General features: G+C 41.3%; 1 protein-coding gene across 1 annotated transcript in view; it reads left to right on the forward strand.

The window, feature by feature from the left end:
- The window catches only part of LOC121540096 (plakophilin-3), a 52726-nt gene continuing 35360 nt past the window's right edge, over positions 1 to 17366 (forward strand). Inside the window, exon 1 of the mRNA XM_045207642.1 lies at positions 1 to 433. Coding sequence (XP_045063577.1) covers positions 205 to 433 — 229 coding nt within the window. The 5' untranslated portion in view covers positions 1 to 204. The remainder of the gene's footprint in view (positions 434 to 17366) is intronic.

Raw genomic sequence — 17366 nt, forward strand, 5'->3', positions numbered from 1 at the left:
CAGATACCGTATAGTTCATTAACGAGGGAGCAGTCGGTCGAAAAGTATCTCACACAGGAGTGAGAAACTCAACACCGAATACCGACTTTACTGATGACCAAATTAATTATTTCCGGACCAGAATTTGTTTAGACGAGAAACACACACATTGCGCTCTCTGTTGGAATCCTTGGAACTTTTATATTGCCCGTTCGAGGTTCGACAATGAGTTTCGTGGCTCAAGATAATGTATTTCTGTCTGCTTTGCAGCCCAATTCCGCCGTCAGCACTTACGCGATCCCGTCCGAGATCCAGCTCGGGGGTAATGGGGGCACCCTGTCGGATGAGATGACCCGGGCCAAGCGGGTCCAGCAGCAGGTTGCAATGCGGCTCGCCGAGAAAACCTCGACGCTTCCCCGACAGAACGGCTCGGCCTCACACTACACCTCCTCAGGTAGGACCTAGCCTCCTATGGCGACATGTCACTCAAATGTACGCTAGGCTACCTACTACATTGCCGCATTCAGAGATCATTTACTGATTTGATTTGATACATAAGCAAACTATTGACAGTGCTCAATCCAGCCGCAGTAACTGTCGGTAGAACTGCATTGCAATGTGTTTATGAGTGCTGACAATGGGGATGGTTGGTCTCATCATTGAATGTCAATGTCTTACATTTTGATTTCCGTTCATCATGATCCATTACACCTTATGGTACAACAAACTGCTTAATACTGATATATAAATATACCTTTCTTTCTTTCTTCAAACATGAATCATGAAGTCTACAAATGTTGAAATACCCACAATCCTCTAAAAACATTGCAACGCCAGGGTTGTGGGTTCGTTTCCCACGGGGGGCCAGTATGAAAAATGTATGCACTCACTAACTTTAAGTCGCTCTGGATAAGAGCGTCTGCTAAATGACTAAAATATAAATGTAAATTATACAAATTGAGGAAATTAAATAAATGTGTCCTTATAAAATATACTTAGATTTTGAGCAACCTACTGAGTTGGATTTATTCTTAACTTTTTGGGTTAAATTAAATTAACAAATAATTTAAAACGACTTGCATGACTTTTTACTAACTATATATATATTTTTTAATTAAATACATTTTAGAAATGTAGCAGATGCTGTTATCCAGAGCAACTTACAGTAGTGAGTGCATATATTTTAATAATTGTTTTCCCCTGTGGAAATTGAACCCACAACCTTGGCTTTGCAAGCAGCGTGCTCTACCAACTGAGCCACACAGGACCACTCTGGAATAGTTGTGGATAAAGACGACCTGATTCAGTTCTGCCACTCAGCTACCTCAGTCTTTGTATAAGCCTGTATAGAATAGAATAAAATAACTTTATTTTTCCCTAAGAGAAACTGTCCGTTTTGGGTTGTAGCAATGCTTTACCTTGAAGTTTTGACACAATTTAATGTTTAGCTGACAGGCTCAAACAAGCATAGCTTTCATAGACGGGTTAGCTGACAATGTCATGAAAACGATGCACGTGCCTCAATGGGGCAGAAGTTTGTGTGTTGTTGTGATTCTGGGTGGCCAGATAGCGTGGCCCCCTGTAGCTCAGTTGGTAGAGCATGGCGCTTGCAACGCCAGGGTTGTGGGTTCGATTCCCACGGGGGGCCAGTATGAAACATTTATGCACTCACTAACTGTAAGTCGCTCTGGATAAGAGCGTCTGCTAAATGACTAAAATGTAAAAAAAAAAAAAAAAAAAAAAGGAGAAGCTGCCATTTAGGGAATTGTAAGTGACTGGTTCCAGCTAGTTTTATCTTGTTCTTGATACCATGTTTTGTTTTGATGTTTTGACTGTCACCTCTTTGCTAACATGGCTACAGTTCAATAGCAAGCTAACCAACAACTGTAACGATGTATTTGAGAGACAACAAGTGCTCATTGTCCAAATGTATTTATGTTTTCAATAAACATTTGGAGACTAAATATAGTTGACATGTTGTCAACAGCCTAAGCCAACCCCGCCGGTTTTGCCCCACAGTTGCGCACACTTCGGTTTTGTTGCTAAACAACCAACTCATCTATAAAATGAACTCACTGCCAGGAGAGAGAGAGGAGCCCTTGCCAAGAACTAGGGTGAAAGAAAGAGCTTCAGTGAAACAAGGCCTAGGCCTAAGGTGAATTCACTTCAGTGAGATTGAGATCCAGAAGATTGGGTTACAGGTGTTACTCAGGCTAAATCTGCTCTAAGATGACCTATGACCTCACAGCTACCCCGACACAATGAGGACTAGGGTGAAAACAAAGCGCTTCAGTCAGACTTGGTTCAGTCAGACTAAGTTCAGTCAGACTTGGTTCAGTGAGACTTGGTTCAGTGAGATTTGGTTTAGTCAGAATTGGTTCAGTGAGACTTGATTCAGTGAAACTTGGTTCAGTGAGACTTGTTTCAGTCAAACTTGGTTCAGTCAGACTTGGTTCAGTCAGACTTGGTTCAGTGAGACTTGGTTGATTGAGATTTGGTTCAGTGAGATTGAGTTACAGGTCTGTCTTAGTCCGCTTTAGAGAGGAGAGGGTTTAATGGATACGTAGTTAATGAGAGGCGGCGAGAACAGGTTTCTGTGATGGTGATCTACCAAGTCTTGTCAGGAAAATTACATATCAATGGCCTTTCGGTCTGTCAACACAAAGCAGGCTTGTTATGTAACCTCTCTCTGGGACTGTCGAGGGCTAGCTAAGCTGTGGGACTCCCTGGATGTTAAGTTAATCGTTTCCTAAAGTCTTTAGAGTTATCCCATGTGTTAAATTACGGTGTTTAGTAGTCAGTGACAGTGTTAGCTTCAGGCTGCTACCAGGAGAGGGGGTGTGGTGTTCAGTGACAGTGTTAGCCTCAGGCTGCTACCAGGAGAGGGGGTGTGGTGTTCAGTGACAGTGTTAGCTTCAGGCTGCTACCAGGAGAGGGGGTGTGGTGATCAGTGACAGTGTTAGCCTCAGGCTGCTACCAGGAGAGGGGGTGTGGTGATCAGTGACAGTGTTAGCCTCAGGCTGCTACCAGGAGAGGGGGTGTGGTGATCAGTGACAGTGTTAGCCTCAGGCTGCTACCAGGAGAGGGGGGTGTGGTGATCAGTGACAGTGTTAGCCTCAGGCTGCTACCAGGAGAGGGGGTGTGGTGTTCAGTGACAGTGTTAGCCTCAGGCTGCTACCAGGAGGGGGGGTGTGGTGATCAGTGACAGTGTTAGCCTCAGGCTGCTACCAGGAGAGGGGGTGTGGTGATCAGTGACAGTGTTAGCCTCAGGCTGCTACCAGGAGAGGGGGTGTGGTGATCAGTGACAGTGTTAGCCTCAGGCTGCTACCAGGAGAGGGGGTGTGGTGATCAGTGACAGTGTTAGCCTCAGGCTGCTACCAGGAGAGGGGTTGTGGTGTTCAGTGACAGTGTTAGCCTCAGGCTGCTACCAGGAGAGGGGGTGTGGTGTTCAGTGACAGTGTTAGCTTCAGGCTGCTACCAGGAGAGGGGGTGTGGTGTTCAGTATTAGGACAGTGTTATGACCATAACATAACACAGTGTATTGGATGTCCCCTTTAGCACCATGTTGCCATTTTATTATATTTACCTATTCTGACACTTCCAATTGGTTGGCTTAGCTCACATGACTGTATTAGCTGAGTCGACCATGCTGTGTAGACATTCATGACTAAGGTTTATTGTGCCATACCTGTGTAGTCTGCAGATTGAGGGCTCTATTCAACCCGTATCGCGGAAGTTACAGTGTTACAGCGTGATTGAATTTTAAAGGCAATGTTCCCGCGTTAGCGGAGACTGCATTGACGTTGAACGCTGAATATGTCGGCTCAATCTGAAATGACCTTAACATTTCACTCGCTTCAGTGCTCTAGATTGAATACAGCCCTGAGACATTAGTAAGGGCTACCTGAGACTCGTATGGGACATATTACATACAGAATAGCGTTGTTTATCTAATAAACAAAGACTAACGTTGACTAGGGACGGGCATGAGTCCTCCAGTACTCGAAACAGACGTCAAAGCTCGATCTTTAACCAGAGATCATTTTTTTTCAAATACTTGGTGGAATGTGCTTTGTGGCTGCCGGAACAGGCAAGTAAAATGTTGTCTAGAAACCAACGTTAATTTGCTTTGACTCTGTTGTTCCATTTGTACATGTGCATTTGTGGGGCACAACAAAAAAAGAAGCCAAGCATCACACAGTTCTTCTCCCTAAATTCCCTTTCCCCTCGGTGTCTCATTCACTCAATTGTGTTCTGACCGCTCCTTACACACACAAGCTCCCGTTAGGCCTACATAAATAAATGCCTATAAAAACAACATCTAACTGATGGGATACATAAGCTACATTCCTTGCCAAATGACGTCAGTTTTAGCACAAATTCAAAATGGACTGGTTGATTGAAGTAGGAAAATGTGTTCCAACAACGAGCTGCAGTTTCGGAATAATTGTGCCCAGTCTATTTTCTGCTTAGGCTACTTTGCCAACTGCTAGTGCCATTTAGAATTGGTTAGCCTAGGCTATAACCCCCCTAAACATAGACAGGTCCCACACTGAAAATACGCAAAAACATTATTTTGATGAAGACAGGAGCGTATTTTCATCAGAATCATTAAGCCTAGGCCTATTCACCAAACAGATGTCGTAGCTGTAATTGATCACCATGCAGTGTTCACTGTGGAATTGTTAATGCATTTAGAACATTCCAAAGAACGGGCAGAATAAACTAAATTGAACGTCTGTATATCGAAAAGAAGACAGATTTTGGTTTGTAACCCTGAATAAATTGTCTTTCAACTCGCAAAATTGAGCCCTGTTCCAGAATAAGTTTTCCAGACTTGAGATTGCGCATCACTTCGCACTGGCAATGTTTTTTCATTTGGATAAATATTCTGTTCTGTTTTATTCTGTTATATTACATCATGGTTAAAAAATAATATATAAAAAAGGTGTATTGACTGTGATATGGGATCGGGAAATAAGAGCGTCTTGTCTGCTAAATGAACAAAACAAGGCCATGCCATTGCACAGCCACAGGCTTCTACAAGCAAGCTCCACTGCTGAGGTTACGGACTTTTGGAAGATTGGGTTCCACAATATAATATAACCAGTTGATATTACTTCAATAAATTGCGCTTACTTCTTTATCGACTTAATATATATATGGGGCAATTTAGCAACTAGGATTTGTTATCTGTAATGGTTATGATAAATTAGACATTATTGTGCACTGTTGGCATAGATCTATAGATAGATGTGCATATATTATTTTTCTCCAATGCGGGCCTTATGTTCTAAAAATATATATTTTTCCATTTGAGTACCGAATATCCACCCCCCCAAAAAAAAAAAAAAAAAAAAAAATCTGTGAGTACTCGAACAGTCAAAGAATGTCAAATGCTCATACCTAATGTTGACTCACTGATCCGAACCTCTCACTTCATGAGATATACAGTACAGTGCCTTCGGAAAGTATTCACACCCCTTTACTTTTTCCACATTTTGTTGTGTTACAGCCTGAATTTAAAATTGATTAAATTGAGATTTTGTTTCAAAGATCTACACACAATACCCCATAATGTCAAAGTGGAATTATGTTTTTAGAATTGTTTACAAATTAATTAAAAATGAAAAGCTGAAATGTCTTGAGTCAATAAGTATTCAACCCCTTTGTTATGGCATGCCTAAATATGTTCAGGAGTAAAAATGTGCTTAACAAGTCACATAATAAGTTGCATGGACTCACTCTGTGTGAAATAATAGTGTTTAGCATGATTTTTAAATGACTACCCCATCTCTGTACCCCACACATACAATTATCTGTAAGTTCCCTCAGTCGAGCAGTGAATTTCAACCACAAAGACCAGGGAGGTTTTCTAATGCCTCGCAAAGAAGGACATTGAATATCCCTTTGAGCATGGTGAAGTTATTAAATACACTTTGGATGGTGTATCAATACACCCAGTCACTACAAAGATACAGGCGTCCGTCCTAACTCAGTTGCCGGAAAGGAAGGAAACCGCTCAGGGATTTCACCATGAGGCCAATGGTGACTTTAAAACAGAGTTTAATGGCTGTGATAGGAGAAAACTGAGGATGGATCAACAACATTGTAGTTACTCCACAATACTAACCTAAATGACAGAGTGAAAAGAAGGAAGCCTGTACAGAATAAAAATATTCCAAAACATGCATCTTGTTTGCAATAAGGCACTAAAGTAATACTGTAAGAACATTGACAAATACATTTTACTTTTTGTCCTAAATACAAAGTGTTATGTTTGAGGCAAATCCAACACAACACATCACTGGGTACCACTCTACATATTTTTAAGCATGGTGGTGACTGCATCATGTTATGGGTATGCTTGTCATCGGCAAGGACTAGGGATTTTTTTTGGGGGGGATAAAAATAAATGGAATAGAGCTAAGCACAGGCAGAATCCGAGAGGAAAACCTGGTTCAGTCTGCTTTCCAACAGACACTGGGAGACAAATTCACCTTTCAGCAGGACAATAACCTAAAACACAAGGCCAAACATACACTGGAGTTGCTTACCAAGAAGACATTGAATGTTCCTGAGTGGCCTAGTTACAGTTTTGACTTAAATTGGCTTGAAAATCTATGGCAAGACTTGAAAATGGCTGTCTAGCTATGATCAACAACCAACTTGACACAGCTTGAAGAATATAAAAAAGAATAATGTGCAAATATTATACAATCCAGGTGTGCAAAGCTCTTAGATAATTACTCAGAAGGACTCACAGCTGTAATCGCTGCCAAAGGTGATTCTAACATGTATTGACTCAGGCTTGTGAATACTTATGTAAATGAGATATTTCTGTGTTTTCATTTTCAATACATTTGCAAAACATTTCTAAAAACATGTTTTCACTTTGTCATTATGGGGTATTGTGTGTTGATGGGTGAGAGAGAAAAAAAATCGATTTAATCCATTTTGAATTCAGGCTAACACAACAACATGTTGAATGGGGCGGCAGGTAGCTTTAGTGGTTAAGAGCGTTGTGCCAGTAACGGAAAGGTCGCTGGTTCTAATCCCCGAGCCGACTAGGTGGAAAAATCTGTTGATGTGCCCTTGAACAAGGCACTTAACCCTAATTGCTCCTGTAAGTCGCTCTGGATAAGAGTGTCTGCTAAATGACTAAAAATAAAAAAAATATGTCAAGTGGCTGTGCTTTCTTAAAGGTACTGTATCCTCGACAGGCAGAGACACATACCTGAGTCAACATACCTTCTTCTATCTGATCTGGGTCAACTGTGTACAAACAGAGTAGCTCTCCAATTCACTTTTAAAGTAGGACTACGTTGCAATAGATAAACTACAGTGGCGTTTTAAGATGAGGGAGAAACGGCAACATTTTTAATGAGAAATAAACTATATAAATAAATATGAAACAAGGCATGATTGCTTATTGACATCACAAGCCTATGTAATCTTGTTCAGTGCTATAAACCAGTCCAGGGTGGCTACCAGTGGCGGTTGGTGCCGTTTAAGATGAGGGAGGACAATTTAATTTTTTTATGAGCATGGCCTTATTTCTATTACAGCATATTGGATGACTGTCATTCATATTCCATCCACCCAGCTCAATGTAACGTTGATAGGTTTAGGCTACTACATGATACTAAAATGTTCCCTATACCCATCATGAGGTTGCTTCAACCTAACCTATGAATAAAGGTTTACAACGTAGGTGCACAGGTCAAGAGAAATGTGAGTAATCAAGGTGACAGACAGTGACACATTCAATACCTCCTTGCACAATCTTGCTTGCATCTAGCTGATCTAGGGTGTAATCATTAGTCCAACATTTGCGAACGAGAGTTTCTATTGGACAAATTCAGGTAAGTTTATCCCCGTTTCGTTCCATTTGCTTCTATTTAAGAAATGTTTTTCAACAGAATCTGCGGAATGAATACACCCCTGATCCCACGCAAACACAGTTCACTTTCATAGCAGCCACATACAAACAGCTCGTTGTATTCCTTCTCGTATCTACGCGCTCTCCTCTTCTCACCTTTTCCTTTCGCTTGTGGACTTCAATGCACAGCAGCTGTCTGTGACCATGCGAAAAAACCTTTCCATGCCAAACCTTCATATCATAACCGCTAACTGCTACACACAGCCTGCATTGTTGTCACCATATTAGCTAACGTCATAGTCAACATAACTACTAGAACTAACACGTTAGTAAACCCGGTGGCAATAAATTAATAAAACCAAAAGCTTACCTTGACTTGGAAGAGTTCCAGTGTTGGATAGCCATAGCCAGCTAGCTAACATAGCTTCCCTCTCTGTTTGAGCTGGGTGTTTGAGTAGGCTAAACTAGCTAGCTGCATTCGCTAGCATTTCTAAAGAAATGAATTTGTTCAAAACTGTTCAACTATTGTCTTTCTCTCTCTTTGAGTCAACTACTCACAACATATTATGCACTGCAGTGTTAGCTAGCTGTAGCTTATGCTTTCAGTACTAGATTCATTCTCTGATCCTTTGATTGGGTGGACAACGTGTCAGTTCATGCTGCAAGAGCTCTGATAGGTTGGAGGACGTCCTCTGGAAATTGTTAAAATTACTGTATAAGTCTATGGAAGGGGGTGAGAGCCACAAGCCTCCTAGGTTTTGTATTGAAGTCAATGTACCCAGAGGAGGACGGAAGCTAGCTGTCCTCCGGCTACACCATGGTGCTACCCTACAGAGTGCTGTTGAGGCTACATTAGACCTTCATTATTTGGTAACGTGAATATATTTGGTATAGTTTTATCTAAAAAGTATAACTTTTTTAGTGTTTCACAATTTTTATTGTTATGAAATTCACTGAGGAGGAGGGTCCTCCCCTTCCTCCGCTGACTAACTACAACTTTGAAGGTTTAGTGAAGCCTTCCAGATGCTTTGAAGCCTGTTTTACTGTTGTAAGGTATTGTATCATAGAGGCTGAATAGGTATCCCAGTTTAGGATAATATGTTAATGCAACGTAGTCTCCTAACCACACAGCCTCTGTATGAGTAAGCAAAACTAAATGCTGAGTAGACTAGTAGCCTAAATGAAGTAATATTGTATTCCAGTCACGGCTCAGGGCTCAGCTGCCTTGATGGAGATATCAAACACGGCTCAGGGCTCAGCTGCCTTGATGGAGATATCAAACACGGCTCAGGGCTCTGCTGCCTTGATGGAGATATCAAACACGGCTCAGGGCTCAGCTGCCTTGATGGAGATATCAAACACGGCTCAGGGCTCTGCTGCCTTGATGGAGATATCAAACACGGCTCAGGGCTCAGCTGCCTTGATGGAGATATCAAACACGGCTCAGGGCTCTGCTGCCTTGATGGAGATATCAAACACGGCTCAGGGCTCTGCTGCCTTGATGGAGATATCAAACACGGCTCAGGGCTCTGCTGCCTTGATGGAGATATCAAACACGGCTCAGGGCTCTGCTGCCTTGATGGAGATATCAAACACGGCTCAGGGCTCTGCTGCCTTGATGGAGATATCAAACACGGCTCAGGGCTCTGCTGCCTTGATGGAGATATCAAACACGGCTCAGGGCTCTGCTGCCTTGATGGAGATATCAAATCACTTAGTCAGTAATAGCACCTTAAGCAATCTGTTGAACAACACAGTTTATGGCAATGGGAAGTGCAGATTATCATTACAATGCAATGCTGTTTCCTGTGAGATGGTGCTAAGAGTCACCGGCAGGGAATTAATGACAAATACAGTTTAAAAAGTTAAAAGTACACTTTTACACTATTATCAATGCAGTTATGTTTGTGCTAGTAGAAAAGCACATGAACAATACTAGAGCAAAACACCCACAGATGAAAACTCCCTGAGGGGATTTCACCTTTATCCAAATACTGACTAACTATTACTCTGCAGGGAGAAATGTAAATGGCTAAAAGAGGATACAAATAAACATTAAAAAAAAGACATACCTATTTGTAACATATTCATGACATTTGATCAATAAATGAAATATGGTGATGCAGTAATAACATTATTAACAGATTGTTTACTTAGATAAGGATACAATGAAAATGGATACTTCATTTAACTTTAGTAGGCCTGCAGAGCCTAGAGAGAAATAGACTCCGATTTCGGATGTTTGGAAAAAAAAGGTCCTTAGAACGTCTATATATATATATCTTCGTCGGCGCTCACAAAAACGAATGAAAAAATGTTTGACCAGCACTGTGCGCGCACTAACGATGCTCAGAGCAGGAGCATATTGCATAAACCACTGTGCCGCCAACAGTTCACAGAGCAGTAGCAAGCCGTGATTATACTTGATGATATTTGATGGTAATAGCGCGTCATTTAAAATTAATTTTTGTTTTAAGCCTTCCCCAAACTATATCCCTAACATTAACCACTCGGAATTAATGCCTAAACTGTTAACCTTGGAGTTTACCCTGTAACCACGTGGAATAGTGCGTCAAAAGATAAGACATTCATCCATAATACGTCGAATTTCGAAGGGAAACTTTGAGATCTTGTTGCAGACAGACCAGGTATAAGGTTCCTGTTGAGTGACAGGTAGACTCTGTGTTTGGGTGTTGTCAGCAGGGTTGGGCTTGGGCAGGGGGCCCGAGCCTTTGGGTGCTGTCTCTCTGTCTTTCTCGCTCAATTTCTCACTCTTTCTGGCCTCATTCTCCACCAACCGGTTTGTTGCCTGTTCCCTGAGGCTCTGACTTAGCCAAGCATGAAGCTCACACACCACTCCCTCCTGCCTACCTGACTGGGAACACATACATACACACACACACACACACACACACACACACAAGTGCAGTCTTGCAGTCCTCAACTTTGTACGGTAAGCTACGTACCAGTGCTTTCACAAACTAGCATGAAGTAGTACAATATTGAACCAGCGAGCCTCAGAGCCGGATCGTACAGCTTATGCCCATCCACCATCCCAGTCCACAATGCCCTAGCCTACTGTATGGTAACCCAAACCTTAACCCTTACCTTAAAGGAAAAATCCAATCCACCCAAAGTCACTAATTCCTCTAATTTACAGTGTTAAATAACACAAATAATGTTAGAATTTGCTTTGGGGTGAACAACTGTTTCATTTTGGCATTATAATAAGGTTGGTAGCAACATGTGAAAATCGTTGTGAAAATCTGTTGCAGCTACAACATCCACAATGCAATGCTCTCCCTTTATGGGCTAGCTAGCTATCTAGCTAGGTAGCTAGCAAACGTAGCTACACACATTTATACCAAAGACTTTATCCGCATGTAAAGTAGCTAGCTTCTACCCCCAGGCCATACTGTGAGTCCCTTTGGATAAAAGCGTCTGCTAAATGGCATATTATTATTATTATAAGACTCCTGAACAGCTAATCATGGCTACCCGGACTATTTGCACCCCCACCCCATCTTTTTACGCTGCTGCTACTCTGTTAATTATTTATGCATAGTCACTTTAACTCTACCCACATGTACATATTACCTCAACTACCTCAACTAGCCGGTGCCCCCGCACATTGACTCTGCACCGGTACCCCCCTGTATATACAGCCTCCCTGCTGTTATTTTATTTGACTTCTGCTCTTTTTTTCTCAACACTTTTTTGTTGTTGTTCTTTTATTTTACATTTATTAAGAAATAGATGCTTTGTTGGTTAAGGGCTTGTAAGTAAGCATTTCACGGTAATGTATACACCTGTTGTATTCGGCGCACGTGGCAAATAAAATTTGATTTGATTTAGATAATTAACTTGCCATCTGTAATATCATATAGCTTTGGAATCGTGACATTATGTACTTGTGAGGAAAATAGGCAGGTTTCTCAACATATACACTGACTTTGAGAAGGGATCGCGTGACGATTAGATTAGCAACCGCGTGACGCAGCATGACAACGTGAACGCGATTGGTCGACAGTCTGCTGGGTTGGATGTTATACGTTCCTCCATTCATTGTCTAATGGAATTCCTGTCTCCTTTCTATAATATCTCTGGCAAAGGCACCATGCAATACACCCTGGACTGAAGAGGCAGGAAAATAGGAGAAATGTGGTGGAGCCTCCGTTAAATGACACGTTTCTCGAGGTAGGAATTTGGCAAAAATATGATCAATGGCTCATCCGAGAGAAGACATCCTCCATATATGACATTGGCCAGTATTGAAATCTGACATGTATGATAGACGTTTTCGCGATCTAAAAGTCGTATTCCTGTTAACTTCCAGGGTAGTGAGGGCAACTTTATCACAGTCCTACGTCATACCGGACGGATTTCTGACTGCTTGAACGCCAACAACTCAGATACACATGAAAACATTATATGGCCCAGGGGATTGATAGAACATCACTCAGAGATGCACAAAAACAATATAACATTCAAAATGGGTGAATCTTTACTTTAACCATTCAGGAATTAATGCCTAAACTTAACCGTCAAACTCCCTCCCTGGTTCTCACAAACATATTCCATATTTCCTCAGGATAGGATGTAATATCAGTCTATATATGGAGCGTTTATTTCCAAAACGCTATATCCACCAATTTTCTTTCATATTTGTGTTTTTTCATTAGAAAACGATTGCTTATGGGGACCTGTGTGTAAAGTATTACTGCTCTCAGATTTTTTTATTTATAGATTTTATGTGTATGAAAATGTTTTGTTGTTGTTGCAAAAACGCTATATATCCTTTGTTTAGCTGGAATGGAATGTTTGTATCCTGTACACTTGACGGTGATATGTGGTTGTCTCACCTAGCTATCTTAAGATCAATGCACTAACTGTAAGTCACTCTGGATAAGAGCATCTGCTAAATTAGAAATGTAAATGTTTTACATACAGATCTCATATTAGTGTATCTATTTATTTATTTTTATTTTTTTTTTATAATAATTTTAATGTCACAAATGTATCATTTGTATAGTTCTTTATTAGTAATTTGTTACATTTGACTGTAAAACCTGGCAGTACTCATTATTTATCTGAGAGTGAGGTGGATATATATCATTTTGGAAAAACCATCAAGTGATAGATTTTTAGAACATTAACAATAACAATATATATTTTTTAGAACATGAACAATAAAAATATATATGTTTTAGAACATGAACAATAAAAATATATATGTTTTAGAACATGAACAATAAAAATATATATGTTTTAGAACATGAACAATAAAAATATATATGTTTTAGAACATGAACAATAAAAATATATATGTTTTAGAACATGAACAATAAAAATATATATGTTTTAGAACATTAACAATAAAAATATATATGTTTTAGAACATTAACAATAAAAAATATATATGTTTTAGAACATTAACAATAAAAATATATATGTTTTAGAAAATTAACAATAACAATATGTGCATATATATTGTATTTATTGAACATTTCTATGGAGCGTTTTAGTTTTAGATACAGTATTTGTAATGTGAATATTGCACAGCCTGTTGAGACAGAAAACTTTATTTGGCCTTGTTATCTAGTTTCAGTAAAGCCAGATAACTCTGTCAACCAGGCGTGTGTGTGTCTGTGTGTGTGTGTGTGTGTGTGTGTGTGTGTGTGTCTCTGTGTGTGTGTGTGTGTGTGTGTGTGTCTGTGTGTGTGTGTGTGTGTGTGTGTGTGTGTGTCTGTGTGTGCGTGCGTGCGTTTGTACGTCCAGCCTTGTCCAGCTAGTAAAGCCAGATAACAGTTTCAGTGAACTGCAGAGGTCAGTCAATCTGTTCTGTACCACTTCCTTCTGACATAGATCCTGTCACTAGCACGACTCTGTTACCACACACACACACACACACACACACACACACACACACACACACACACACACACACCACCCTAAGGTCACTGCTCTCTATGCCTCTCAGTGCTGTATTTACACAGCAACATTTATTTAGTCACTGTGTCTCTCCCCCGAGGACGCAGGGTTGGGTCCAAATAGTCTTTGTTTTCTTTTGAAATATTTTAGCTGTGCTTTATTTGATCTTGTCTGGAGTAATACGGCCAGTGGAATAGCCCCATTGCAGGATCCTGCACCTCCGGCGCTACAAGCTTGCTACATCACACGCTCAAAGTGTTTGAAAGAAAACAAATACTAATTGCTCCCAGGTCCAGTTGGTGCATGTAAGCTACTATGTAATACCGGACGGATTTCTGCCTGCTTGAACGCCAATAACTCAGATACACATGAAAACATGAAATGACCCAGGGGATTGATAGAACATCACTCAGAGATGCACAAAAACAATATAACATTCAAAATGGGTAAATCTTTACTTTAACCATTCAGGAATGAATGCCCAAACTTAACCGTGAAAAACCTGTGGACAGGGGTGGTGGATGGGCGTAAGCTGTGCGATCCGGCTCTGAGTCTCGCTGGTTCAATCCCAGTGCCAGGCGCTAGTTTGGACTCTGAAGTCAATTACAGCATTTCTGTGAGATGTTGTTGAATATTTGCTCACGCCAGGTAAATGAAGGATCTGCTTCGACCAGTCTGTGGCCATGACTCCCCTATAATCTAAGCAGTCATGTCACAGCATGTGAAAAATGTAAACGTAATCACATAGTTGTTTCTGCAGAGCTCCCTCCCTGGTTCTCACAAACATATTCCATATTTCCTCAGGACAGGATGTACTATCAGTCTATAGATGAAGAGTTTATTTCTCTCCCCCGAGGACGCAGGGTTGGGTCCAAATAGTCTATTGTTTTCTTTTGAAATATTTTAGCTGTGGTTTATTTGATATTGTCTGGAGTAATACGGCCAGTGGAATAGCCCCATTGCAGGATCCTGCACCTCCGGCGCTACAAGCTTGCTACATCACACGCTCAAAGTGTTTGAAAGAAAACATATTTGAATTGCTCCCAGGTCCAGTTGGTGCATGTAAGCTACTATATACAGTGAGGGAAAAACGTATTTGATCCCCTGCTGAATTTGTACATTTGCCCACCGACAAAGACATGATCAGTCTATAATTTTAATGGTAGGTTTATTTGAACAGTGAGAGACAGAATAACAACAACAAAATCCAGAAAAACTAATGTCAAAAATGTTATAAATTGATTTGCATTTTAATGAGGGAAATAAGTATTTGACCCCTCTGCAAAACATGACTTAGTACTTGGTGGAAAAACCCTTGTTGGCAATCACAGAGGTCATACGTTTCTTGTAGTTGGCCACCAGGTTTGCACACATCTCAGGAGGGAATGTGCTTCTTCTTGAGCCACTCCTTTGTTGCCTTGGCCGTGTGTTTTGGGTCATTGTCATGCTGGAATACCCATCCACGACCCATTTTCAATGCCCTGGCTGAGGGAAGGAGGTTCTCACCCAAGATTTGACGGTACATGGCCCCGTCCATCGTCCCTTTGATGCGGTGAAGTTGTCCTGTCCCTTTAGCAGAAAAACACCCCCAAAGCATAATGTTTCCACCTCCATGTTTGACGGTGGGGATGGTGTTCTTGGGGTCATAGGCAGCATTCCTCCTCCTCCAAACACGGCGAGTTGAGTTGATGCCAAAGAGCTCGATTTTGGTCTCATCTGACCACAACACTTTCACCCAGTTCTCCTCTGAATCATTCAGATGTTCATTGGCAAACTTCAGACGGGCCTGTATATGTGCTTTCTTGAGCAGGGGGACCTTGCGGGCACTGCAGGTTTTCAGTCCTTCACGGCGTAGTGTGTTACCAATTGTTTTCTTGGTGACTATGGTCCCAGCTGCCTTGAGATCATTGACAAGATCCTCCCGTGTAGTTCTGGGCTGATTCCTCACCGTTCTCATGATCATTGCAACTCCACGAGGTGAGATCTTGCATGGAGCCCCAGGCCGAGGGAGATTGACAGTTATTTTGTGTTTCTTCCATTTGCGAATAATCGCACCAACTGTTGTCACCTTCTCACCAAGCTGCTTGGCGATGGTCTTGTAGCCCATTCCAGCCTTGTGTAGGTCTACAATCTTGTCCCTGACATCCTTGGAGAGCTCTTTGGTCTTGGCCATGGTGGAGAGTTTGGAATCTGATTGATTGATTGCTTCTGTGGACAGGTGTCTTTTATACAGGTAACAAGCTGAGATTAGGAGCACTCCCTTTAAGAGTGTGCTCCTAATCTCAGCTCGTTACCTGTATAAAAGACACCTGGGAGCCAGAAATCTTTCTGATTGAGAGGGGGTCAAATACTTATTTCCCTCATTAAAATGCAAATCAATTTATAACATTTTTGACATGCGTTTTTCTGGATTTTGTTGTTGTTATTCTGTCTCTCACTGTTCAAATAAACCTACCATTAAAATTATAGACTAATCATTTCTTTGTCAGTGGGCAAACGTACAAAATCAGCAGGGGATCAAATACTTTTTTCCCTCACTGTATATTGTAAATATTGTTGTCCTTCTGCCTGTAGTAGAGGGTAACCAATAAGGAGGTCAAAATAGCTGATCATATGTTTTGGTGAGGGGTGGTGTGTGTGTGTGTGTGTGTGTGTGAGAGAGAGAGAGTGTGTGTGTGTGTGTGTGTGTGTGTGTGTGTGTGTGAGTGTGTGTGTGTGTGATAGAGTGTGTCTGTGTGAGAGTGTGTCTGTGTGTGTGTGTGTGTGTGTGTGTGTGTGTGTGTGTGTGTGTGTGTGTGTGTGTGTGTGTGTGTGTGTGTGTGTGTGTGTGTGTGTGTGTGTGTGTGAGAGAGAGAGAGAGAGAGAGAGTGTGTGAGAGTGTGTGAGAGTGTGTCTGTGTGAGAGTGTGTGTGTGTGTAAACAGGAACATGAGTTGTTGGTCTTGTATAATGTATGCTTCGGGCCTAGTTAGTTAGTTTACAATACAAGGTAACTCTGGATGAGTGTCACCTTTGTAGCTCCCAGTGTTATTATGACAAGATATTCCCTTATCTCTACTCTGTACTATCTCTACTCTGTACTATCTCTGCTCTGTACTATCTCTACTCTGTACTATCTCTACTCTGTACTATCTCTGCTCTGTAATATCTCTGCTCTGTACTATCTCTACTCTGTACTATCTCTGCTCTGTACTATCTCTACTCTGTACTCTCTCTGCTCTGTACTATCTCTGCTCTGTACTATCTCTGCTCTGTACTATCTCTACTCTGTACTATCTCTGCTCTGTACTAACTCTACTCTGTACTCTCTCTGCTCTGTACTATCTCTGCTCTGTACTATCTCTACTCTGTACTATCTCTACTCTGTACTATCTCTGCTCTGTAATATCTCTGCTCTGTACTATCTCTACTCTGTACTATCTCTGCTCTGTACTATCTCTACTCTGTACTCTCTCTGCTCTGTACTATCTCTGCTCTGTACTATCTCTGCTCTGTACTATCTCTACTCTGTACTATCTCTGCTCTGTACTAACTCTACTCTGTACTCTCTCTGCTCTGTACTATCTCTGCTCTGT

Source organism: Coregonus clupeaformis, chromosome 26, assembly GCF_020615455.1.
Source record: "Coregonus clupeaformis isolate EN_2021a chromosome 26, ASM2061545v1, whole genome shotgun sequence".
Classification (NCBI taxonomy): Eukaryota; Metazoa; Chordata; class Actinopteri; order Salmoniformes; family Salmonidae; genus Coregonus; species Coregonus clupeaformis.